This window comes from Garra rufa, chromosome 17 (assembly GCF_049309525.1).
Source record: "Garra rufa chromosome 17, GarRuf1.0, whole genome shotgun sequence".
NCBI classification, from domain to species: domain Eukaryota; kingdom Metazoa; phylum Chordata; class Actinopteri; order Cypriniformes; family Cyprinidae; genus Garra; species Garra rufa.
This window is the reverse complement of record NC_133377.1, coordinates 30,689,773-30,717,001: the sequence shown is the minus strand read 5'-3', so window position 1 is coordinate 30,717,001 and position 27,229 is coordinate 30,689,773. Positions and strand designations below refer to the sequence as shown.

Below are 27,229 nucleotides of genomic sequence, written 5' to 3'. Positions count from 1 at the left end.
CACACACACACACACACACACACACACACACTTTTCCGAATGATGCAATGCCCCAAGAAGTTTTTGCCTGTGAGGACAAGTCATAAAAGGGGTGAAGGGTGCTTCATTGTTAGTACAAACACAAGCTTCAAGGTTCTTCTGGTGTACAGTTTTGTTTTTCTGGAGTAAACAAAATACATGGATAGCTTAAACAATCAGGTTATACTGGTTATTTGGTAAATGCATGAATAATAATTATTCTTATCTATGTAATCCACAGACCCTGGTGCAAGAAAATCCACAAAAAATGCCAGCCCAGGAAAATGGCAGTTCTCAGCGGCTAGTCGCTGGAGTGTACCTTGAACATTCAAATGAAACCATTACAATATACCAAGCCTTCAAGAAGCACTTGTTGAAGCCAGGAACATGTCTGGCACTGTTAGAAGCTCAAGCTGCAACAGGAGGAATCATCGACCCTGTCAAAAACAGGACATGGTCTGTACAAGATGCTGTAAAGGAAGGCATTGTGGGACATGAAATGAAAGAGAAACTTCAATTAGCTGAAAGGGCCATCACAGGCTACACAGATCCATACACCAACCAACAAATCTCACTCTTCCAGGCCATGCAGAAAGATGTAATCCCAAAAGAATATGGCATTAGATTACTTGAGGCACAGATCTCTGCCAAAGGGATCTATGACCCTATTGAAAAATGCTATTTAACAGAAGAACAAGCCTATGGGAAAGGTCATTATGACAAAGATGTTTTTAGAGACCAGGTGGATGCACTAAAAGTATTCTATGACCCAAACTCTCAAGAAAATATCACCTATGCATCACTGATAAAGAAATGCACAGTAGCCCCAGAAACAGGATTGCTGCTGTTCCCAATCTATATAACATTTAAAGGTCTCCGCAGAGGTGTAACCTCCGCTGAGCTTCTGGCATCAAAAATCATTGACCAACAGACATTTGAAAATCTGCATAAGGGTAAAACCACCACCCAGGACGTGATGTTAATGGAAACAGTGAAAGAATATCTAGAAGGTAAAAAGAGCATTGGGGGAGTTGCTGTGCTCTCGACAAACAAAAAAATGACAATCTATCAGGCAATGAGACAAGGAATAATCATGCCTGGTTCTGCCTTGATTCTGCTGGAAGCCCAGGCTGCAACTGGATTCATGATCGACCCTGTTGAAAACAAGACATACAATGTAGATGAAGCCATTAAACAAAAACTTGTAGGGCCAGAGTACCATGCAAAATTGCTCGCAGCAGAACGTGCAGTCACTGGTTACAAGGATCCATACACTGGGGAAACAATTTCACTTTTTCAAGCTCTAAAGAAGGAACTGATTGTGAAGAAGCATGGAATCCGATTGCTTGAGGCACAAATTGCAACTGGTGGAATTATTGATCCAATAAACAGTCACAGAGTTCCTGTGGATGTAGCATACAAGCGTGGCTTCTTTGATGAGGAAATGAATGCCATCCTTGAGGATCCTGGAGATGACACTAAAGGTTTCTTTGACCCAAACACAAAAGATAATCTGACATATCTGCAACTGCTGGATCGTTGTGTCATCGACCCCTCTACAGGACTCGCATTATTGCCCATTCACGACCCATCCAGTAGTCTGAATCACACATTTATTGGCTATGACATCAAGAAAGTCTTCAAGGGTGTCAAAGTAAAAGTGACATGTGGAAAATACATGGGAATGACGGTCTCGCTTTGGGAATTACTCATGTCTGAATATTTCACTGAACAGCAAAGGCAAGACTTTACCAAGCAATACAGAAACAAAACACTCACAATTGAAATGATAGTTACCAAAGTCCTGGATATCATTGAACATTCAGTAAAAACAGCTAATGTCGTTTTTGAAGGTATAAGGGAAAAAGTAACTGCAAACCAACTGGCCGAGGCTGATATCATCACAGAGCATGATCTAGAAGATCTCAGAGAAGGAAAAAAGACAGTAAAAGATGTTACAGAGAACGAATCTGTGCAAACATACCTACAGGGTAAACCAAGCATTGCTGGTGTGCTGCTTCCTGACTCCCAAATAATGTCAATCTACCAAGCCCGACAAAAAGGAATTCTGAGGCCAGGAACATCACTTGTCCTTCTTGAAGCCCAGGCTGCAACAGGATTCGTAATTGACCCAATTGCTAATCGAAAGTTCTCTGTAGATGATGCAGTGAAGGCACGAGTGGTAGGAGCGGATCTTCATGCGAAATTAAGCTCAGCAGAGAAGGCAGTGACAGGTTACCAAGATCCTTACACTGGCAAGAAAATCTCATTGTTCCAAGCCATGCAGAAAGATTTAATTGTGAAAGATCATGGTATACGTCTCCTAGAGGCCCAGATTGCCACAGGGGGCATTATTGATCCTGTAAATAGCCATCGCATTCCTGTTCATATTGCTTATAAACGAGGATATTTTGATACAGAAATGAATCAGATCCTTAGTGATCCAACCGATGACACAAAAGGATTCTTTGACCCAAACACTCATGAAAACCTTACTTATATGCAGCTTATGTCCAGATGCATCACTGACCAAAGCACAGGCCTTTGCCTCTTGACAATTAAAGGGAACGACAAGAGAGTCAAAATAGGGGGCAGCACCAAAGACGCGTTTGGTACCATGTATGTCTCTGTGAGATACGGCAGATTCAGCAACAAGAAAGTGACGCTATGGGATCTCATCAACTCTGAATATTTGTCTGAGGAGAAAAGGCAGGAGCTGTTAAAGCGTTACAAGTCCAAAACAATCACAATTGAAGAAATCATAACAATTATTTTAGAAATCATTGAGATCAAAGAAGTGCAAAGAAATGCTGACCTTAGTGTAGATGGCCTCAGGGGAAAAGTCTCCATTTTGGAGCTGCAGAATTTGGGAATAATAGATGAAAAAACATACAAAAATGTGCTTGAAGGGAAGCTAACAATCAAAGGTCTCACTGAAACGACCACTGTGAGGAACTTCCTTAGTGGAACAAGCTGTATTGCAGGTGTAATACTACAGAAGTCTAATCAGAAAATGAGCATCTACCAAGCCAAAAAAGAGGGCTATCTTACACCTGGCACTGCCTTGTGTCTTCTTGAAGCACAGGCTGCTACTGGTTTTATTATCGATCCAATACAGAACAAGAAACTCAGTGTTGAGGAGGCTTTGAAGCAGAAAGTCATTGTTCCAGAGTTGTATGAAAAACTCCTGGCTGCTGAGAAAGCAGTGACTGGTTACAAAGACCCATACACTGACAAGACAATATCAATTTTCGAAGCCATCAACAAGGACCTTATTGTAAAACAGCATGGAATACGCCTGCTTGAAGCCCAGATTGCTACAGGTGGCATCATTGATCCCTTAACATGTTTACATTTGCCACTTGAAGTTGCTTTCAGAAAGGGTTATTTTGATGCCGACATAAACGAGATCCTTGCTAATCAAGGTGATGACACTAAAGGATTTTTTGATCCCACCACACAAGAAAATCTGACCTACATGGAGATGTTGGCAAGATGCATCAAGGATTCCGATACTGGACTTTTCCTTCTTCCAGTCAATGAAAAAAGGAAAACACAAGAAAAATCCCAAAAACTTCTCTCAGATGCTGAGATTAAGGAAGAATTTGAGAAAAACAAAGTTGCCATTCCTGTTGGTCGTTTCTCTGGAAAATCGCTGTCTCTTTGGGAGGTAATTCATTCTGTATACTTCACAGATGAACAGAGGCAGCAGTACTTTGAAGGATATCGTTTGGGCAAGATAAACATCAAGGATGTTGTCAGCATAGTTACCAAAACTATTCAAACATTAGAACAGCAAGACTCAACTTCTCAAACAACAATGGGCCTGAGAAAACCTGTTTCTGTACAACAGCTGCATGACTCTGGAATCATTGACACCGAAACTTATGAAGAGCTGCTACATGGTAAGACGACACTTGAAAACGTGGTTAAACTTGAATCTGTTCAAAGATACTTGAAAGGCACTGGAAGTATTGCTGGAGTAAAGCTTCATCCATCAGGAAAAGTCCTAAGTTTATACAGGGCAAAAACTGAAGGCTTGCTCACGTCCGACGCAGCACTGTTGTTGCTTGAGGATCAGGCAGCAACTGGATATGTTATTGATCCAATCCAAAACACACATCACACAGTAATGGAGGCTGTCAAAGCTCAACTTATTGGACCAGAGATATTGGAGCACTTACTACTGGCTGAACGTGCTGTCACTGGCTTCAAAGATCCATACACAGATGAGCAAATATGCCTATTCGAAGCAATGCAAAAAGGACTCATTCCACAAAAACATGGATTGAACCTATTAGATGCACAGCTCGCCACAGGGGGAATTATTGATCCAATTGGCAGCTTCAGGCTGCCTGTTCAGAAGGCAATAATAAAAGGATGTTTGAATAATGAGACAAATGACCTTCTGGCAAATCCTAGAAATAGTGAAAAGGGATTTTCAGACCCACAAACAAAAGAACCTCTTACCTACCATCAGCTCATAAAGAAATGTGAAAAGAATTCAACCACTGGCCTGCTGCTTCTCCCAGTTACTGAAAAGAGTGCTGAAACCTCAACCGACAGTGACAATCAAATAATAAGAGCCTTCAAAGAAAAATCAGTGATCATCAATGCTGGAAAGTTTGCAGATAAACGTGTATCACTTTGGGATGTACTACAATCAGAGTATATATCGGCAGAGAAAAGGAAAGAATTACTTGACCAATACAAACAAAATAAACTATCAACAGAGGAGATAACAGAAATTGTGACAGCAATGATAATTGAAGTAACCACAAAAAGGCACTCTTTTAAAGGTCTGAGAAGACAAGTGTCAGCAAGTGAGCTATTTGAAGCAAAAATCATCTCAAAAGAAATGATGAGTAAGCTTATAAATAATGAAGTAGATGATGAAGATATCAACAAAATGGAATCAATTCAAAAATACCTTGGGGCAACAAACTGTATCGCTGGTGTATATGTCCAGTCTACAAAACAGACCATGAGCATCTCTGAAGCCAAAAATAAGGGACTTCTGACACCTGGAACATCTCTGGTTTTGCTTGAGGCCCAGGCTGCCACTGGATTTATGATTGATCCAGTAAAGAACAAAAAGCTTTCAGTAGAGCAGGCGGTGGCTGAAGGCGTTGTGGGGATGGAATGGAAAAGCAAACTGCTCTCTGCAGAACGGGCAGTCACTGGTTACACAGACCCTTACACAGGCAAAACAATCTCTTTGTTCCAGGCCTTGAAAAAAGATCTGATCGTCAAAGACCACGGTATTCGTCTGTTAGAAGCTCAGATCGCCACTGGGGGCATCATTGATCCTGTGCACAGCCATCATGTTCCTGTGGAGGTGGCTTACCAAAGAGGTTACTTTGATGAGGAGATGAACAAGATCCTCTCTGATCCAGATGATGACACCAAGGGTTTCTTTGATCCCAACACACAGGAGAACCTCACATACTTGCAGCTTGTGGAACGGTGTGTAAGAGACCCCAACACTGGCCTGAGCCTTCTTGTGATCACCAAAAAGGGAGAGTACTACTTCTTTATTGATGAACATACAAAAAATATCCTTAAGTCTACAACCACAATGAAAGCAGGAGGTAAATTTCAAGGACAGCTGGTGACTCTTTGGGATCTGCTGTACTCAAATTACATAACTGAAGAAAAGAGGAGAGAACTTGTGGAGCAATTTAAATCAGGCACAATAAACATAGAAAAGTTCCTAGAAATAGTTCTGACACTGATATCACAGAAATCAGGAACAAGCACCCAAACCACCATTACAACAACTACAACCACATCAAAAACAGAGACAACTCAAAACCAAAAATTTCAAGGTATCAGAAAGGATGTAACTGCTGATGAGTTGCTGCAAGGCAAAGTCATTGATGAGAAACTTTACAAAGACCTAACTTCGGGAAAAGTCACAGTTGATCATGTAAGTCAAATGGACTCTGTGCGAAAGTACCTGAAAGGAACAAATAGCATAGCTGGTGTATTTGTGCAGTCTACCAAACAGACCATGAGCATCTCTGAAGCCAAAAACAAGGGACTTCTGACACCTGCAACATCTCTGGTTCTACTTGAAGCCCAGGCTGCCACTGGCTTTATGATTGATCCAGTGAAGAATAAAAAGCTGTCAGTAGAGCAGGCAGTGGCCGAAAAACTTGTTGGGGCAGAATGGAAAAACAAACTGCTTTCTGCAGAACGGGCAGTCACTGGTTACACTGACCCCAACACAGGAAACATAATCTCCTTGTTCCAGGCCTTGAAAAAAGATCTGATTGTCAAGGACCACGGTATTCGTCTATTAGAAGCTCAAATCGCCACTGGGGGCATCATTGATCCTGTGCACAGCCATCGTGTTCCTGTGGAGGTGGCTTACCAAAGAGGGTACTTTGATGAGGAGATGAACAAGATCCTCTCTGATCCAGATGATGACACCAAGGGTTTCTTTGATCCCAACACACAGGAGAACCTCACATACTCGCAGCTTGTGGAGCGGTGCATGAAAGACCCCAACACTGGCCTGAGCCTTCTTGTGATCACCAAAAAGGGCAAGTACTACTTCTTCATTGATGAACATACAAAGAATATCCTTAAGTCTACAACCACAATGAAAGCAGGAGGTAAATTTCAAGGACAGCTGGTGACTCTTTGGGATCTGTTCTACTCAAATTACATAACTGAAGAAAAGAGGAGAGAACTGGTGGAGCAATTTAAATCAGGCACAATAACCATAGAAAAGTTCCTAGAAATAGTTCTGACACTGATATCACAGAAATCAGGAACAAGCACCCAAACTATTACAACAACAACAACACAGACAGCTCAAAATCAAAAGTTTCACGGTATCAGAAAAGATGTAACTGCTGATGAGTTGCTGCAAGGCAAAGTCATTGATGAGAAAATTTACAAAGACCTAACTTCGGGAAAAGTCACAGTTGATCATGTAAGTCAAATGGACTCTGTGCGAAAGTACCTGAAAGGAACAAATAGCATAGCTGGTGTATTTGTGCAGTCTACCAAACAGACCATGAGCATCTCTGAAGCCAAAAATAAGGGACTTCTGACACCTGGAACATCTCTGGTGCTACTTGAAGCCCAGGCTGCCACTGGCTTTATGATTGATCCAGTGAAGAATAAAAAGCTGTCAGTAGAGCAAGCAGTGGCCGAAAAACTTGTTGGGGCAGAATGGAAAACCAAACTGCTTTCTGCAGAAAGGGCAGTCACTGGTTACACTGACCCCAACACAGGGAACATAATCTCTTTGTTCCAGGCCTTGAAAAAAGATCTGATTGTCAAGGACCACGGTATTCGTCTATTAGAAGCTCAAATCGCCACTGGGGGCATCATTGATCCTGTGCACAGCCATCGTGTTCCTGTTGAGGTGGCTTACCAGAGAGGGTACTTTGATGAGGAGATGAACAAGATCCTCTCTGATCCAGATGATGACACCAAGGGTTTCTTTGATCCCAACACACAGGAGAACCTCACATACTCACAGCTTGTGGAGCGGTGCATTAAAGACCCCAACACTGGCCTGAGCCTTCTTGTAATCACCAAAAAGGGCGAGTACTACTTCTTCATTGATGAACATACAAAGAATATCCTTAAGTCTACAACCACAACGAAAGCAGGAGGTAAATTTCAAGGACAGCTGGTGACTCTTTGGGATCTGCTCTACTCAAATTACATAACTGAAGAAAAGAGGAGAGAACTGGTGGAGCAATTTAAATCAGGCACAATAACCATAGAAAAGTTCCTAGAAATAGTTCTGACATTGATATCACAGAAATCAGGAACAAGCACCCAAACCATTACAACAACTACAACTACAACACAGACAGCTGAAAATCAAACATTTCATGGTATCAGAAAAGATGTAACTGCTGATGAGTTGCTGCAAGGCAAAGTCATTGATGAGAAAATTTACAAAGACCTAACTTCGGGAAAAGTCACAGTTGATCATGTAAGTCAAATGGACTCTGTGCGAAAGTACCTGAAAGGAACAAATAGCATAGCTGGTGTATTTGTGCAGTCTACCAAACAGACTATGAGCATCTCTGAAGCCAAAAATAAGGGACTTCTGACACCTGGAACATCTCTGGTGCTACTTGAAGCCCAGGCTGCCACTGGCTTTATGATTGATCCAGTGAAGAATAAAAAGCTGTCAGTAGAGCAAGCAGTGGCCGAAAAACTTGTTGGGGCAGAATGGAAAAACAAACTGCTTTCTGCAGAACGGGCAGTCACTGGTTACACTGACCCCAACACAGGGAACATAATCTCCTTGTTCCAGGCCTTGAAAATAGATCTGATTGTCAAGGACCACGGTGTTCGTCTATTAGAAGCTCAAATCGCCACTGGGGGCATCATTGATCCTGTGCACAGCCATCGTGTTCCTGTTGAGGTGGCTTACCAGAGAGGGTACTTTGATGAGGAGATGAACAAGATCCTCTCTGATCCAGATGATGACACCAAGGGTTTCTTTGATCCCAACACACAGGAGAACCTCACATACTCACAGCTTGTGGAGCGGTGCATTAAAGACCCCAACACTGGCCTGAGCCTTCTTGTGATCACCAAAAAGGGTGAGTACTACTTCTTCATTGATGAACATACAAAGAATATCCTTAAGTCTACAACCACAACGAAAGCAGGAGGTAAATTTCAAGGACAGCTGGTGACTCTTTGGGATCTGCTCTACTCAAATTACATAACTGAAGAAAAGAGGAGAGAACTGGTGGAGCAATTTAAATCAGGCACAATAACCATAGAAAAGTTCCTAGAAATAGTTCTGACATTGATATCACAGAAATCAGGAACAAGCACCCAAACCATTACAACAACTACAACTACAACACAGACAGCTGAAAATCAAACATTTCATGGTATCAGAAAAGATGTAACTGCTGATGAGTTGCTGCAAGGCAAAGTCATTGATGAGAAAATTTACAAAGACCTAACTTCGGGAAAAGTCACAGTTGATCATGTAAGTCAAATGGACTCTGTGCGAAAGTACCTGAAAGGAACAAATTGCATAGCTGGTGTATTTGTGCAGTCTACCAAACAGACTATGAGCATCTCTGAAGCCAAAAATAAGGGACTTCTGACACCTGGAACATCTCTGGTGCTACTTGAAGCCCAGGCTGCCACTGGCTTTATGATTGATCCAGTGAAGAATAAAAAGCTGTCAGTAGAGCAAGCAGTGGCCGAAAAACTTGTTGGGGCAGAATGGAAAAACAAACTGCTTTCTGCAGAACGGGCAGTCACTGGTTACACTGACCCCAACACAGGGAACATAATCTCCTTGTTCCAGGCCTTGAAAATAGATCTGATTGTCAAGGACCACGGTGTTCGTCTATTAGAAGCTCAAATCGCCACTGGGGGCATCATTGATCCTGTGCACAGCCATCGTGTTCCTGTTGAGGTGGCTTACCAGAGAGGGTACTTTGATGAGGAGATGAACAAGATCCTCTCTGATCCAGATGATGACACCAAGGGTTTCTTTGATCCCAACACACAGGAGAACCTCACATACTCACAGCTTGTGGAGCGGTGCATTAAAGACCCCAACACTGGCCTGAGCCTTCTTGTAATCACCAAAAAGGGCGAGTACTACTTCTTCGTTGATGAACATACAAAGAATATCCTTAAGTCTACAACCACAACGAAAGCAGGAGGTAAATTTCAAGGACAGCTGGTGACTCTTTGGGATCTGCTCTACTCAAATTACATAACTGAAGAAAAGAGGAGAGAACTGGTGGAGCAATTTAAATCAGGCACAATAACCATAGAAAAGTTCCTAGAAATAGTTCTGACATTGATATCACAGAAATCAGGAACAAGCACCCAAACCATTACAACAACTACAACTACAACACAGACAGCTGAAAATCAAACATTTCATGGTATCAGAAAAGATGTAACTGCTGATGAGTTGCTGCAAGGCAAAGTCATTGATGAGAAAATTTACAAAGACCTAACTTCGGGAAAAGTCACAGTTGATCATGTAAGTCAAATGGACTCTGTGCGAAAGTACCTGAAAGGAACAAATTGCATAGCTGGTGTATTTGTGCAGTCTACCAAACAGACTATGAGCATCTCTGAAGCCAAAAATAAGGGACTTCTGACACCTGGAACATCTCTGGTGCTACTTGAAGCCCAGGCTGCCACTGGCTTTATGATTGATCCAGTGAAGAATAAAAAGCTGTCAGTAGAGCAAGCAGTGGCCGAAAAACTTGTTGGGGCAGAATGGAAAAACAAACTGCTTTCTGCAGAACGGGCAGTCACTGGTTACACTGACCCCAACACAGGGAACATAATCTCCTTGTTCCAGGCCTTGAAAATAGATCTGATTGTCAAGGACCACGGTGTTCGTCTATTAGAAGCTCAAATCGCCACTGGGGGCATCATTGATCCTGTGCACAGCCATCGTGTTCCTGTGGAGGTGGCTTACCAGAGAGGGTACTTTGATGAGGAGATGAACAAGATCCTCTCTGATCCAGATGACGACACCAAGGGTTTCTTTGATCCCAACACACAGGAGAACCTCACATACTCACAGCTTGTGGAGCGGTGCATTAAAGACCCCAACACTGGCCTGAGCCTTCTTGTAATCACCAAAAAGGGCGAGTACTACTTCTTCATTGATGAACATACAAAGAATATCCTTAAGTCTACAACCACAACGAAAGCAGGAGGTAAATTTCAAGGACAGCTGGTGACTCTTTGGGATCTGCTCTACTCAAATTACATAACTGAAGAAAAGAGGAGAGAACTGGTGGAGCAATTTAAATCAGGCACAATAACCATAGAAAAGTTCCTAGAAATAGTTCTGACATTGATATCACAGAAATCAGGAACAAGCACCCAAACCATTACAACAACTACAACTACAACACAGACAGCTGAAAATCAAACATTTCATGGTATCAGAAAAGATGTAACTGCTGATGAGTTGCTGCAAGGCAAAGTCATTGATGAGAAAATTTACAAAGACCTAACTTCGGGAAAAGTCACAGTTGATCATGTAAGTCAAATGGACTCTGTGCGAAAGTACCTGAAAGGAACAAATAGCATAGCTGGTGTATTTCTGCAGTCTACCAAACAGACTATGAGCATCTCTGAAGCCAAAAATAAGGGACTTCTGACACCTGGAACATCTCTGGTGCTACTTGAAGCCCAGGCTGCCACTGGCTTTATGATTGATCCAGTGAAGAATAAAATGCTGTCAGTAGAGCAAGCAGTGGCCGAAAAACTTGTAGGGGCAGAATGGAAAAACAAACTGCTTTCTGCAGAACGGGCAGTCACTGGTTACACTGACCCCAACACAGGAAACATAATCTCCTTGTTCCAGGCCTTGAAAATAGATCTGATTGTCAAGGACCACGGTGTTCGTCTATTAGAAGCTCAAATCGCCACTGGGGGCATCATTGATCCTGTGCACAGCCATCGTGTTCCTGTGGAGGTGGCTTACCAAAGAGGGTACTTTGATGAGGAGATGAACAAGATCCTCTCTGATCCAGATGATGACACCAAGGGTTTCTTTGATCCCAACACACAGGAGAACCTTACATATTCACAGCTTGTGGAGCGGTGCATTAAAGACCCCAACACTGGCCTGAGCCTTCTTGTGATCACCAAAAAGGGCGAGTACTACTTCTTCATTGATGAACATACAAAGAATATCCTTAAGTCTACAACCACAACGAAAGCAGGAGGTAAATTTCAAGGACAGCTGGTGACTCTTTGGGATCTGCTCTACTCAAATTACATAACTGAAGAAAAGAGGAGAGAACTGGTGGAGCAATTTAAATCAGGCACAATAACCATAGAAAAGTTCCTAGAAATAGTTCTGACATTGATATCACAGAAATCAGGAACAAGCACCCAAACCATTACAACAACTACAACTACAACACAGACAGCTGAAAATCAAACATTTCATGGTATCAGAAAAGATGTAACTGCTGATGAGTTGCTGCAAGGCAAAGTCATTGATGAGAAAATTTACAAAGACCTAACTTCGGGAAAAGTCACAGTTGATCATGTAAGTCAAATGGACTCGGTGCGAAAGTACCTGAAAGGAACAAATTGCATAGCTGGTGTATTTGTGCAGTCTACCAAACAGACTATGAGCATCTCTAAAGCCAAAAATAAGGGACTTCTGACACCTGGAACATCTCTGATTCTACTTGAAGCCCAGGCTGCCACTGGCTTTATGATTGATCCAGTGAAGAATAAAATGCTGTCAGTAGAGCAAGCAGTGGCCGAAAAACTTGTAGGGGCAGAATGGAAAAACAAACTGCTTTCTGCAGAACGGGCAGTCACTGGTTACACTGACCCCAACACAGGAAACATAATCTCCTTGTTCCAGGCCTTGAAAAAAGATCTGATTGTCAAGGACCACGGTGTTCGTCTATTAGAAGCTCAAATCGCCACTGGGGGCATCATTGATCCTGTGCACAGCCATCGTGTTCCTGTGGAGGTGGCTTACCAAAGAGGGTACTTTGATGAGGAGATGAACAAGATCCTCTCTGATCCAGATGATGACACCAAGGGTTTCTTTGATCCCAACACACAGGAGAACCTCACATACTCACAGCTTGTGGAGCGGTGCATTAAAGACCCCAACACTGGCCTGAGCCTTCTTGTAATCACCAAAAAGGGCGAGTACTACTTCTTCATTGATGAACATACAAAGAATATCCTTAAGTCTACAACCACAATGAAAGCAGGAGGTAAATTTCAAGGACAGCTGGTGAATCTTTGGGATCTGCTCTACTCAAATTACATAACTGAAGAAAAGAGGAGAGAACTGGTGGAGCAATTTAAATCAGGCACAATAACCATAGAAAAGTTCCTAGAAATAGTTCTGACATTGATATCACAGAAATCAGGAACAAGCACCCAAACCATTACAACAACTACAACTACAACACAGACAGCTGAAAATCAAACATTTCATGGTATCAGAAAAGATGTAACTGCTGATGAGTTGCTGCAAGGCAAAGTCATTGATGAGAAAATTTACAAAGACCTAACTTCGGGAAAAGTCACAGTTGATCATGTAAGTCAAATGGACTCTGTGCGAAAGTACCTGAAAGGAACAAATTGCATAGCTGGTGTATTTGTGCAGTCTACCAAACAGACTATGAGCATCTCTGAAGCCAAAAATAAGGGACTTCTGACACCTGGAACATCTCTGGTGCTACTTGAAGCCCAGGCTGCCACTGGCTTTATGATTGAGCCAGTGAAGAATAAAAAGCTGTCAGTAGAGCAAGCAGTGGCCGAAAAACTTGTTGGGGCAGAATGGAAAAACAAACTGCTTTCTGCAGAACGGGCAGTCACTGGTTACACTGACCCCAACACAGGGAACATAATCTCCTTGTTCCAGGCCTTGAAAATAGATCTGATTGTCAAGGACCACGGTGTTCGTCTATTAGAAGCTCAAATCGCCACTGGGGGCATCATTGATCCTGTGCACAGCCATCGTGTTCCTGTTGAGGTGGCTTACCAGAGAGGGTACTTTGATGAGGAGATGAACAAGATCCTCTCTGATCCAGATGATGACACCAAGGGTTTCTTTGATCCCAACACACAGGAGAACCTCACATACTCACAGCTTGTGGAGCGGTGCATTAAAGACCCCAACACTGGCCTGAGCCTTCTTGTAATCACCAAAAAGGGCGAGTACTACTTCTTCGTTGATGAACATACAAAGAATATCCTTAAGTCTACAACCACAACGAAAGCAGGAGGTAAATTTCAAGGACAGCTGGTGACTCTTTGGGATCTGCTCTACTCAAATTACATAACTGAAGAAAAGAGGAGAGAACTGGTGGAGCAATTTAAATCAGGCACAATAACCATAGAAAAGTTCCTAGAAATAGTTCTGACATTGATATCACAGAAATCAGGAACAAGCACCCAAACCATTACAACAACTACAACTACAACACAGACAGCTGAAAATCAAACATTTCATGGTATCAGAAAAGATGTAACTGCTGATGAGTTGCTGCAAGGCAAAGTCATTGATGAGAAAATTTACAAAGACCTAACTTCGGGAAAAGTCACAGTTGATCATGTAAGTCAAATGGACTCTGTGCGAAAGTACCTGAAAGGAACAAATTGCATAGCTGGTGTATTTGTGCAGTCTACCAAACAGACTATGAGCATCTCTGAAGCCAAAAATAAGGGACTTCTGACACCTGGAACATCTCTGGTGCTACTTGAAGCCCAGGCTGCCACTGGCTTTATGATTGATCCAGTGAAGAATAAAAAGCTGTCAGTAGAGCAAGCAGTGGCCGAAAAACTTGTTGGGGCAGAATGGAAAAACAAACTGCTTTCTGCAGAACGGGCAGTCACTGGTTACACTGACCCCAACACAGGGAACATAATCTCCTTGTTCCAGGCCTTGAAAATAGATCTGATTGTCAAGGACCACGGTGTTCGTCTATTAGAAGCTCAAATCGCCACTGGGGGCATCATTGATCCTGTGCACAGCCATCGTGTTCCTGTGGAGGTGGCTTACCAAAGAGGGTACTTTGATGAGGAGATGAACAAGATCCTCTCTGATCCAGATGATGACACCAAGGGTTTCTTTGATCCCAACACACAGGAGAACCTCACATATTCACAGCTTGTGGAGCGGTGCATTAAAGACCCCAACACTGGCCTGAGCCTTCTTGTGATCACCAAAAAGGGCGAGTACTACTTCTTCGTTGATGAACATACAAAGAATATCCTTAAGTCTACAACCACAACGAAAGCAGGAGGTAAATTTCAAGGACAGCTGGTGACTCTTTGGGATCTGCTCTACTCAAATTACATAACTGAAGAAAAGAGGAGAGAACTGGTGGAGCAATTTAAATCAGGCACAATAACCATAGAAAAGTTCCTAGAAATAGTTCTGACATTGATATCACAGAAATCAGGAACAAGCACCCAAACCATTACAACAACTACAACTACAACACAGACAGCTGAAAATCAAACATTTCATGGTATCAGAAAAGATGTAACTGCTGATGAGTTGCTGCAAGGCAAAGTCATTGATGAGAAAATTTACAAAGACCTAACTTCGGGAAAAGTCACAGTTGATCATGTAAGTCAAATGGACTCTGTGCGAAAGTACCTGAAAGGAACAAATTGCATAGCTGGTGTATTTGTACAGTCTACCAAACAGACTATGAGCATCTCTGAAGCCAAAAATAAGAGACTTCTGACACCTGGAACATCTCTGATTCTACTTGAAGCCCAGGCTGCCACTGGCTTTATGATTGATCCAGTGAAGAATAAAAAGCTGTCAGTAGAGCAAGCAGTGGCCGAAAAACTTGTAGGGGCAGAATGGAAAAACAAACTGCTTTCTGCAGAACGGGCAGTCACTGGTTACACTGACCCCAACACAGGAAACATAATCTCCTTGTTCCAGGCCTTGAAAAAAGATCTGATTGTCAAGGACCACGGTGTTCGTCTATTAGAAGCTCAAATCGCCACTGGGGGCATCATTGATCCTGTGCACAGCCATCGTGTTCCTGTGGAGGTGGCTTACCAAAGAGGGTACTTTGATGAGGAGATGAACAAGATCCTCTCTGATCCAGATGATGACACCAAGGGTTTCTTTGATCCCAACACACAGGAGAACCTCACATACTCACAGCTTGTGGAGCGGTGCATTAAAGACCCAAAGACTGGTCTGAGTCTGCTTGCTTTGAAAAAGTAGAGTTAACATTGGATGCAAAATGCAATGCAATTTATTCTGACTTAACTATACTCATTAAGTACAATCACACTGTTCTGTTTATACTTATATATCTGTGAATGTATATCAGTTAATATTCATTTTAAGTTGGCATTGCTTACATTATTATATTGCATACATTTTTAGTTTTACTGAAATGTAGAAGCATTATTAAAAGCACAAAAGTAAAAGCACAAATATATAAATGCTATTTGTTTAAAAATGTAGTGTACTGTTCAATTTTGTATTTTCATATTTGAACTATTGCTCTCTTGCTTTGTGTTCAAAACAATTCAAATAAACACAGAGTTGCAATATGTCACTTTATTGGATAATTTTCAAGTCAGTATAGTATAATTTTAAAGACTACATTTTGTTAAACATGGATTGTTCACATTGTGATAAAGTCACAACATTCAACATTATTGATAATAAGAAAAATGGTTGCAGCAACTTGTAAATGTGATGTAAACTGAAAAGTCCTGATCTTTATATACAAACCACAGAATGAGAAACAAAATGTTGTACACTTTGACAAAAACAGAATTAAATATCAGAGTACAGTATGCAATACATACGCATTCAGTCTAATTTGTCCAGTAGCAGCTGAATGTCTTCTTGACCATGATATATTCGTTTGAGTCCTCTAGGCAGATACCGGCAAGAAGACAGATTCAAGTACTTCAGTGCTGGTGACTGACTTATCAGTAACCTGTAAAACATTAAAAATGGTACCAGAACAGCTTTACCGATCTACTGAAAATTAAGAAACTGCCTGCACTTTCTATTACTGTATATTTATAAACACTTGTCTAAATTTTAATGGGTCCTGAATCTTTTGGCAGTTACTATATGTACAGTTGAGTACAAAATAGGGCTGCACGATTAATCGCATGATGTTGTGAAGCGCGTTTAGTCAATGAAGCCGGTACTTTGATTAGAAGTAAATCTCCAGCACGGGCATTCAGCATTCGGCAATTAATACACAGAGGCGTAAATCACTGACAAGCTACGCCAAATCGCGCTCAAAATCGAATGCGATTTTAATAGGGATTTGGCGTAGCTTGTCAGTGATTTACGTCTCTGTGTATTAATTGCCGCTCCAGCTGAACGCACGTGATGGAGATTTACTACTAATTAAAGTACCGGCTTCATTGACCAAATGCGCCTCACAACATTGTGCGATTAATCGTGCAGCCCTAGTACAAAAGTTTACATACATCTTGCAGAATCTGCAAATTGTTAATTATTTTACCAAAATAAAGAGGGATGATATAAAATGCATGTTTTTTTATTTATTTAGAACTGACCTGAACAAGATATTTCACATAAAAGATGGTAACATGTAGTCCACAAGAGAAAATAATAGTAAATGTAATAGTAAAATATAAAAATGACCCCGTTCAAAAGTTCACATACACTTGATTCTTAAAGGGATAGTTCACCCAAAAATTAAAATTTGATGTTTATCTGCTTGCCCCCAGTGCATCCAAGATGTAGGTGACTTTGTTTCTTCAGCAGAACACAAACAAAGATTTTTAACGAAAACCTGTGCAGTCTGCCAGCCAAATAATGGCAGTGGATGGGCACCAAACCTTTAAAAGTAAAAAAAACAAAAAAAAAACATGCACAGATAAATCCAAATTACACCCTGAGGCTCGTGACGATACATTGATGTCCTAAGACACTGAACAGTCTTTATATCATTTTTTACCTTTGATACATAGCCATGTTCATCTGTCCTGAGCATGAGTTTAGCATCAGGCACGTTTCATGAGCACGCGCTCTGGCGTAGAATACGCAAACACCGGAAGCGATCTGTTGCATGTATACAACACTCATTGTTTACACTGTGCACATAGATTGTAGGTATAGCGGCTATTCAAAATGGTAATTACTTGCGCTTATCCTGATTTTTCAAACCGATTTAAAACTAAAAGATTACGCTTGCTTGCGCAAACTCATCCGGGTCTTTTCACCGATTTCCCCTTACGCCGTTTGCGTATACTACGTCAGAGCGCGTACACGTGTAACAAGCCGGATGAAAAGCTTGTGCTCATGACAATTGGACGTGGCTGCGTATCAAACGTAAAAAATGATATAAATACTGTTCAGTTTCTTGCAAAAGATGATCGTTTCATGTCTTAGGACATCAATGTATCGTCACGGGTCACAGGGTGTAATTTGGATTTGTCTGTGCATGTTTTTGTTTACTTTTAAAGAGCAGGAAGGAACTTATCAGGTTATCAACTTATCAGGTTGTGGTTTCCTTCCTGCTCGTCACTCGACTTATCGTGACTAAATTCAAGATGGCGGCGACCGGTAATTTTACTAAGGGGAATGTCTGTATAAATCTTCTTGTAAATAAACTACCAGTGCTTTTTCAAAGTTCTCAATGTCTCGTTTTAAATGTCAGGGCCCTTGGAAGTCTACCAATGAAGTGTGGCGCTACTTTGTGCCTCGTAAATGGTGTAAAACAGTGATTTATTTACATGGCTAGTCCGATGCCCTATTCACCCTCATTGACAACCTGTTGTTAGTATCGGTTAACTAACGCCAGATTTCGGACTGCAGTGGACAAGCCGAGATGAGATATGAAGGGTAAGTTCACACTCGGTATCATGATTCAACACACTTTAGGTCAATATCACACCGGACTTCTCCTTTAAGAGCCAAAGGGTGAAATTTGTTTGAATTTGACGATCAGGGTGAATTTATCTAATACACAAAAATGCTGAAAAACCAAAGAATTTGTGGGACCTAGGGGTGTGACGATATTCCGATGTGTCCCGCGAGATCTGACTGGTCTCACGAGAACGTGACGATATCATGGCAAAACATTTTGCAGTATTTACATTAGAGCTGAATGACTAGTCAAACACCCACACGATCTTACTTATGAATGACGATTCAGCAGTGTCTATTAAAACTGTTGCACGTGCTCCACTGACGCTTGCGATGTGAAAGTTATTGAGGACATTCAAATCTGCATTCTTGCTGCTGCTGTTTCAGAAAGCAACAGTCTTTTTAACCACATAATCATCATTATTTCTTTGTTTCTTTAGACATTTAAATAACGGAAGTACTGGGATAATAGCTTATAGCTTATGGGTATAAACACTTATTGTCTACAGTAGCGATCAAAACTAAAGTATCTTCTAACACGTATGTAGTGTCCTCTATCGCCAGGAGGTGGCGACAACCGCACGTTTAAAAAAAGTATCTGTCATTGACTTATACATTCAAAAGATTCCCATAGTGAAACAAGTCTTTATTAATTGAGACACTGGCTCCTGCATTTTTAAAATTTTGTTCAAATTTAGACTTAAGCAATGAACAACATAACTGTCAGAACCACTAGTGAACTATGTAATTTTGTTTAGATTTCTAATCTAATTTCAAAATCTTGATCTCCAATTAATAAAAGAAAATTATTTTTCAGCATTAGTTTACATGTTTATTACTGCGTATAATTCATTAAAATATAAGTTTAATTTCATATCAAAATGCACCTAAATTTTTTTTGCATTTTCAGTTTTTTGTTGAACAAAATAAATTTTTTATATATATTTCATAATTGAGGATTTCTTTAAATAAGTTTAAAAATCTCGTCTCGTTTCGTTCTCGTGAACCCAATCTCGTGTCTCGTCTCGTGAGATAAGTGTCTCGTCACACCCCTAGTGGGACCTGAAGGTTTTTTCTGAAGTACAGGGGGTAGTTTAACTAAACAAAAACTATTGCTCTTAATTTGGCAAAATAATTATCATTTTGCAGATTCTGCAAGGTGTTTGTAAACTTTCGACTTCAACTGTATGTGCACAGCTACAAAGGTAACCATTACCTGAGTGCAGAAGATGTGATTTTAGTACCACTGAGGTTCAGGGAGCGAAACAAATCAACTCCAGCACCATGTGCAAGATGTCCCATGGCAATCTCCATGTCTTCTTCTGAAAATGGCTGGTTGGCCAAATCAAGCTCCCTGAGGGTGCCGCTCCATTTGTTGGCAAGCATGTGTATGCCTTTCTTGGATGCTACCATGGTATTGCTATTGAAGTACAGGCCCCAATATAGACACTCCAGTTCTACACAAGACAAGGGAGCAAATTAAGGGAAAAGCAGCATAGTATTCATAGGTATGAGGAGATCCTTCTGTACCAAATACTTTAAAGGGGTCACATTATGCGGTTTCTTGTTTTCCTTTGTCTTTGGAGTTTTACAAGCTGTTTGTGCATAGATTAGGTGCAAAGCTTAAAGTCTCAAAACCAAAGAGATTATTATTCTAAAAGTTAAAGGAACACTCCACTTTTTTTGGAAATAGGCTCATTCTCCAACTCCCCCCGAGTTAATAAGTTGATTTTTACCGTTTTGAAATCCATTCAGCCATTCTCCTGTTCTGGCGATATCACTTTTAGCATAGCTTAGCATAGATCATTGAATCCTATTAGACCAGTAGCATCGCGTTCAAAAATGTCCAACGAGTTTCCATATTTGTTGTATTTAAAACTTGACTCTTCTGTAGTTATATCGTGTACTAAGAGCCGTGGAAATGCAAAGCTGCGAGTTTCTAGGCTGATAAGATTAGGAACTACACTTCCATTCCGGCGTAATAGTCAAGGAAGTTTTCTGCCGTAATATGGCCGAAGCAGGCAGAGTATTATCAGAAATGAGTTCCCAGCTAGTTTAGCATTTCCACATGTGCCGCGTGGTATTACTGCTCCTGCTTCGGCCTTATTACGGCAGAAAACTTCCTTGACTATTACGCCGGAATGGGAGTGTAGTTCCTAATCTTATCAGCCTAGAAAATTGAAGCTTTGCATTTCCACCGGTCTTAGTACACGATATAACTACAGAAGAGTCAAGTTTTTAATAGGACAAATATCGAAACTCGTTGGTCATTTTTGAACGTGATGCTATTGGTCTAATAGGATTCAATGATCTATGCTAAGCTATGCTAAAAGTGATATCGCCAGAACAGGAGAACGGCTGAATGGATTTCAAAACGGTAAAACTCAACTTATTAACTCGGGGGGGAGTTGGAGAATGAGCCTATTTCCAAAAAAAGTGGAGTGTTCCTTTAAGACTCAGTGGTTAAGTTATATTTACAACGCTGTTCCGGAACAGTACAACGCAAATATTGGAGTGGGTGGTGCGCATTTCACAGAGGACTGTTTCCTGAACCTGGGAGAGCAGCTTACAATGCCAGCTGTACACAAAGGGTTAAGGGTTAAGGACAGTCTGCACTTCTGAATGATGGCCTGTAAGTACGTTTTCAAATTTAAAGAATTCAGTACTGACTTTTCAAACATGAGATTTGAGCAGTGTAGAGTAGTGCTTGTCGTTTCTCGTTGTACGATCGCAAATGCAGACATGGTGTTATGTTTACGATGTGACGCAACGCATAAAAAGACAGTATAAGTCATTATAATCAGTAGTTATGTCCCCACTGGATGCAACAAATGCCTCATTTATAATGGGTTTTATTGTTTCTGTCTCGTCGCGGCATGGTATGGGCTGTAACATTTCCGTCACACGCTTGAGGTATTCGGCCAATCACAACACACCAGATAGCTGGCCAATCAGAAGACACCTCGGTTTCCATTAACAATGAGTTTTGTAAAAAACAAAGTGTTTCAGAAAGACGGGGCAGAAAGGAGCAACAATAATGTAAAGTATGTGGAAAATAATGTTTTTAAACCTCAAAACTGCATAAACACATTGCATTTCAACAAATACACAAAATAAAAATGTGTGGTTTACATTACTTTTTTACTGCTGTATAAGGCACATCAATGTTCACTTTCTTCTTATTTCAAAATGAAGACTTACTCTCACAAGGCAGAGCATACAGGCCAGTGGCTGTGATGCGGGAGCCACCACGTAGGTCCAGCACACGCAGATGGGGGGAGCCATGGAGCACATTGTTCAGGTCATTGTTGGTCATGAAAGAGTGAGAGGAAGTGGCAATGCACAGCTCCTCTAGCATGGGAAAACCAGATGTTGAACTGGGTGTGTTCCGAATCATTTTAGGAACTGGAGTGACATTCATTAACCTAAAAGTCTAAATTGCAAAAGATAAAAAAGGTTTATAACACTTAATATATGTAGCACAATTTTTATAAATTCTCATTTTGGAAAGTCAACATTAATAACACTTACAGAAGTGTGTGCAAGAATGTTTTAGAATTTCAAACAGTAACTGTGCACTAAATAAAAAAAAAAGCTATGCAATCCCCTACTCCGCACACAATTGTTCTGGGTCCTTAATTAATTTTACTTAATAATGTCACTTTATTCAAATTAATTAAACCTATGCATATTTTTTTTTTTTATAAACAAGGAGTGATTTGGTTTGTGTACATGACAATCACAGCACATTTTACGTTAATACCTGTAGTTTAGGGCATCCAATCTGCAAAGCCTGAATACAGATAGGAAGCTGGCAGTATCCTCCGTCTAATTTAGTATTGATCTCCAGCAGCTTGAGCTCAGGACAGCAACCTTTCTTTAATTTCAGAAACATTTGCATCATCAGAAACAAACAAACATGCACTTCACATACTCTTATAGAATAAAAACATTTTACATCATCTTTAAATGGCAGAAGTAGTAAACATATTTGGTTTGCTATCCTTGCTATCCTGGTGCAGGGCTCAAGCTCAAGACTTGACCCGAACACATACATCCCCAGGACTTCCCTAGCTGAATTAGAGAAAACAATGGGCAGCCAGGTGGCGAAGGCATGCCAGAAAAACTGTTAGAGAGCCGAGGTAATAAGACGTTTGTTTCCACTGCCACTGATTTTTGAAGTTACTTTGAACTTTGTTTAAAAAAAAAATTAAGAATAAACTAATAAAATAAAGAGATTAATATCAACTTACAGACAAAGCACTGAGCAGTTTGTCACTCTTGGTGCTGTGTGTGAAGTAAATTTTCTTTATTTGGTTGCCGTATGCCTCAAGGAAGGACACCAGACCATCAACATTAAACTGTATTAAAAAAAGACACAAAAACAGGTATAAGGGGTAGCATGCAGTGAACCAGTGAAACATATGGTGTAAAATAAAATGTATGAATGTGTGCGGTATACTATTAAAATGGACAAAAATGCTTAACATTCTTATAGGAAAAGTTCACATTAAAAAGAAATCATTTACTTCCCTCTCATGTCATTCCAAACCCCTGTTGACTGTGACCCCATGGCTTTAAACGTATAGTTTACCCCAAAATGAAATCTTGTCATTATTTACTCACCTTCCTGTCCTTCTAAACCTGTAAGATCTTCATTCATCTTTGGAACACGAATTAAGATATTTTTGATGAAATCCGAGAGCTTTCTGACCCTGCATAGACAGCAACGCAACCAACACGTCCAGAAAGGTAGTAAGAAAATTGTTAAAATAGTCAGTGGTCAGCAAAAAGAAAACTTTTTGTGTGCAATGAAAACAAAAATTACTTTTTTAACAGTTTCTTCTCTTCCGTGTTTAACAATGTCCTTACTACCTTTTTGGGCTTTGAACGTGTCGGTTGCTGTCTATGGAGGGTCAGAAAGCTCTCGGATTTCATCAAAAATATCTTAATTTGTGTTTCAAAGATGAATGAAGAACTTACAGCTTTGGAACGACATAAGGGTTAATAATTAATGACAGAACTTTAATTTTTGGGTGAACTATTCCTTTAACATATGTGACTACATACTGGTCACACTTTTCCATCCACTGGGAACAGAAGCTTTTCAAATTAATATGACAGCATATGTAGTCTATAATTTGTATGTCCATCAAATTTTTTTTTTTCTGTTCCACAGAAGAAAGTAGGCCATACAGGTTTGGAATGATATGATGGTGAATAAAATTGACAAACAAGTTTAATTTTTAGGTAACTGTCCCTTCAAATCTAAGTAAACAGTTTGCATACAAACCTCTGAGTGTTGCAAATTTATATTCTCTAATGATTGGCAGTGAGCGCCAAGGCTTTGGAAGGCTGTTTCTGTCATTCCCGTGCAGTAAGACAGCTTGAGAGAATAAAGATTGCTGCAAGATTGTGAAACTTTCTAGAAAAACAGAGCACAGAAACAGTTTATCAAAAACAGATTCAGATGCCAGTCAAAAAATTTCACAGCAGATGGATTATAAATACCTGAAATACATAATCAACATGTTTTTTCCAGTGGCAAAGGGAGAACTCTCTCAACTGAGACAATCTGCAGGAAATGGACACAACAAAACTTAGCTATTTTGCATAGATGGGGCTTTGTTATGCATTATTGTACACTGAAAAGATTTGTAAGTCTTCATCAGTTCTTCCAGTTAACAAAAATACTTTTGTTTAGTTCAACCACTGACCTGTTTTCAGCTAGCCAGTCTATAGTGTTCCTAATCTTCTGTTCTGTCCCAGGTAATTGACTCTTACCAGGTTCAATCCAGCAGTAGCCAATTGACACACTGCGCCACAGGATCGGAGAGGATGCAGCTCCATTCCATAGACGGCAAACTCTGCCAACCCTTTAAAGACAGCAAACAAATGAACTATAAACTTTAAGCAAATATGTGACCCTGGACCACAAAACCAGTCGTAAGTAGCATGAGTGTATTTGTAGCAATAGCCAACAATACACTGCATGGGTCAAAATTAAGGAAGGAAGTGAGGTGAGGCCAAGTATGGTGACCCATACTAGGAATTTGTGCTCTGCATTTAACCCATCCAAGTGCACACACACAGTAGTGAACACACACACACCGTGAACACACACCCGGAGCAGTGGGCAGCCATTGCTGCGGCGCCCGGGGAGCAGTTGGGGGAGCGGTGCCTTGCTCAAGGGACTCACCTCAGCCGTGGTATTGAGGGTGAAGAGAGTGCTGTACATTCACTATTATTCATTATTCATTATTATTTTTATGCCAAAAATCATTAGGATAATAAGTAAAGATCATGTTCCATGAAGATGCTTTGTAAATTTCCCACCGTAAATATATCAAAACTTAATTTTTGATTAGTAATATGCATTGCTTAGAACAAACACCCTCAGATTCCAGATTTTTACGGCCAAATATTGTCCTATCCCAACAAACTATACATCAACGGATCCAGCCCTTAAGACTGGTTTTGAGATCAAGGGTCACATTTTGTATCTGTAGCAAGGTTTGACAAACTGAATACCACAAATATAGAGCGCGTGTGCCTCACCTGCACAAAAAAGGAACGGCTCCATCCTGGAGAACTGCAAACTGAAAGATTTTCACCAGGACTTCTATTGGCAAACTCTGACCCCAGCGGTCAAAGCCATCAACATTAACACTCTCCAAATCAACATTTTTATCAGTGGTTTCCTCTGTGACTTTCACTTTTACTGGTGGTTTTTTAGTTTTGTTAGCAGAGGTTTTACTCTTGCCTTTTGCGTTCACCTTCTTTTTCTTACATCCCTTCCGCTTGGGCTTCCATATGCTGTCACCAGTATTTATATTTGATATAATCAAAAGCATGTCCTCTCCTTCCTGGACGGTGTAATTTGGTCTTATAGTTCGTTTCACAGGTTTTTTCTTTTTCTTTTTGCTTTTGTCATCTGCTTTTCTTTTCAAAAGTCTTTTTCCTTTTGCAGGTGCAGTCTGGGATGTCCCAGCTGTGCTGGATTGAGTGGTTGACAATTCTGCCGAAGGAGCCTGGAGTGACTCTGGCTCTGTGTTTGAGTTAGATACCTCCATTATTGTGCTTTCCATGCCTTCTACTACTGGTCCCTAAAAATCTCCTTCCTGAATTTGACTGCAGGTCATGAATGAGACTGTAAACAAAATATTTAAAATTGGCAAAAGCACGACTTACAGATAGCTGACTGAAACTTTAAACTCGCTTCGCTTTGTGCATTGTTGCAGACAGATTCAGCAGCAGTGTCTAAGTCTTTGCTGAAAATCTGGATAATCGTGCAAATTAATTTTGCGTTTGTAGCACCATTACTAAAACATAATCGCAAAACGGTACGTTTTACTCCTTTGTTGTTGTTATCCGAGCCCCATGATGCCCTTTCTTTGGTCAACGAATGTCGTCATTTCCGCTTTCGTAAGCAGGGAAGAGACTCTTTCCAGCCTGCCCATTCTCGTTTGAGAAATAACCTTTTTTGCTTAAGATTTCTAGTTTATTTATTTAGAAGACGCTTTTATTCAAAGCGAATTACAAATAAGGAGGCAATAACATGAGAGCACACAGATTAAAATAAAATGGCAAGAGTCTTGGAATAAGGAGGAAAGAGGAAGACATTTTTTCCATATAGTAAATAAAGTTGGAAATGAAAGAGGGAATTTTGGAAATAGGAGAGAGGATACAGTAATAACAAGACTCAGATTAGGGCACACAGTTCTAAATCACTCTTTATATAAAATAAATAAACATGAATCTGGGAATTGCAGTAAGTGTGGGGAAGATGAAACTGTAGAGCATGTACTGATGAATTGTGCTAAGTATGAAAACGAAAGGGCATGTTTGATAAAAGAATTAAGAGAAATGGACATTGGTAATTTTTCACTTAAAACACTGCTAAATAATGGAGGGAATCATAAAAGAATATATGAAGCATTGATAAGATACTTAAAAAAACAGAATTGTTTCATAGGATTTAGAAGGAGTTAACATTGGTTTATATAATTGTATAAAGATTATTATTATTATTATTTTTATTTTATTTTTTTTACTTTCGGTTATGAATAAATAGTTTTTTCCTGATATCAAGGGTCCACACTCCAGCCCAGTAGGTGGCGGGAATGCACCTATCGTTTGTTTGCCAACCGCCATAAAAAGTCAATAGAAGAAGAAGAAGAAGAAGAAGAAGAGAGCACACAGTACAGTTCTTCATAAAATAAATAATTATATTGCATGCTAATTTGGATATAACACAAACGTTGTCGTTTATTAAATGAAAGATATACGTTGTTTGTTTTGCTAGTCTAACTTCTTAACTGATACAAGGCCTAAGTCAGGTCCTAATTTACAATACTTAGGTTAAACTAGGGCTGGGAATCGATTCCAAAAAGAATCGATTCGGCGTTGGGAATCGTGAGTCGATTCCAAAGGTGGGTTATTTTGTTTCAGTGTAGTTAATTTTGTGCAAAGCATACGGTTAAAGTAAATATCATTCAGCTGAACTATGTACATGTATTTTAGACACTTAACGTTAATCTTGTTTTATTCACGCAAACGCATGTCCACTACTGTGGGCTATGACTAATTTAATGGGGAATGTAGACAAAATTAAATAACTTAGAGCTACAGAAATGTATCGTCATTGACAAATAAAGCTTCATATTATGAGAAGGCATCTTTGCAGTCATGGCTAAATTATAGGTTCCTCCAATCTAATAATAAAAAAATAATCGAAAATAATCTTGTAATCGAATCCCATCAATTCTAGAACCAGGAATCGGAATCGAACATTGTTCACAAATTAAAGTTTGTATCAGCGATTTCTAGCCTGAAACATAAAGTGTA

General features: G+C 40.3%; 2 protein-coding genes across 2 annotated transcripts in view; one reads left to right on the top strand and one right to left on the bottom strand.

The window, feature by feature from the left end:
* The window catches only part of LOC141289354 (epiplakin-like), a 165,527-nt gene extending 149,453 nt beyond the window's left edge, over positions 1–16,074 (top strand). Inside the window, exon 38 of the mRNA XM_073821468.1 lies at positions 260–16,074. Within this exon, the coding sequence (XP_073677569.1) occupies positions 260–15,739 (15,480 nt within the window). The 3' untranslated portion in view covers positions 15,740–16,074. The remainder of the gene's footprint in view (positions 1–259) is intronic.
* fbxl6 (F-box and leucine-rich repeat protein 6) lies at positions 16,067–25,769 on the bottom strand. Its single transcript, XM_073821352.1, has 9 exons — positions 24,941–25,769; positions 24,100–24,258; positions 23,894–23,957; positions 23,676–23,807; positions 22,636–22,743; positions 22,146–22,259; positions 21,584–21,815; positions 19,599–19,839; positions 16,067–16,469 (listed from the first exon to the last, which is right to left on the bottom strand). The coding sequence occupies exons 1-9, from the start codon at positions 25,468–25,470 to the stop codon at positions 16,340–16,342; spliced, it is 1,710 nt and encodes a 569-aa protein (XP_073677453.1). The 5' UTR covers positions 25,471–25,769; the 3' UTR covers positions 16,067–16,339.
* Positions 25,770–27,229: the final 1,460 nt, after the last annotated feature.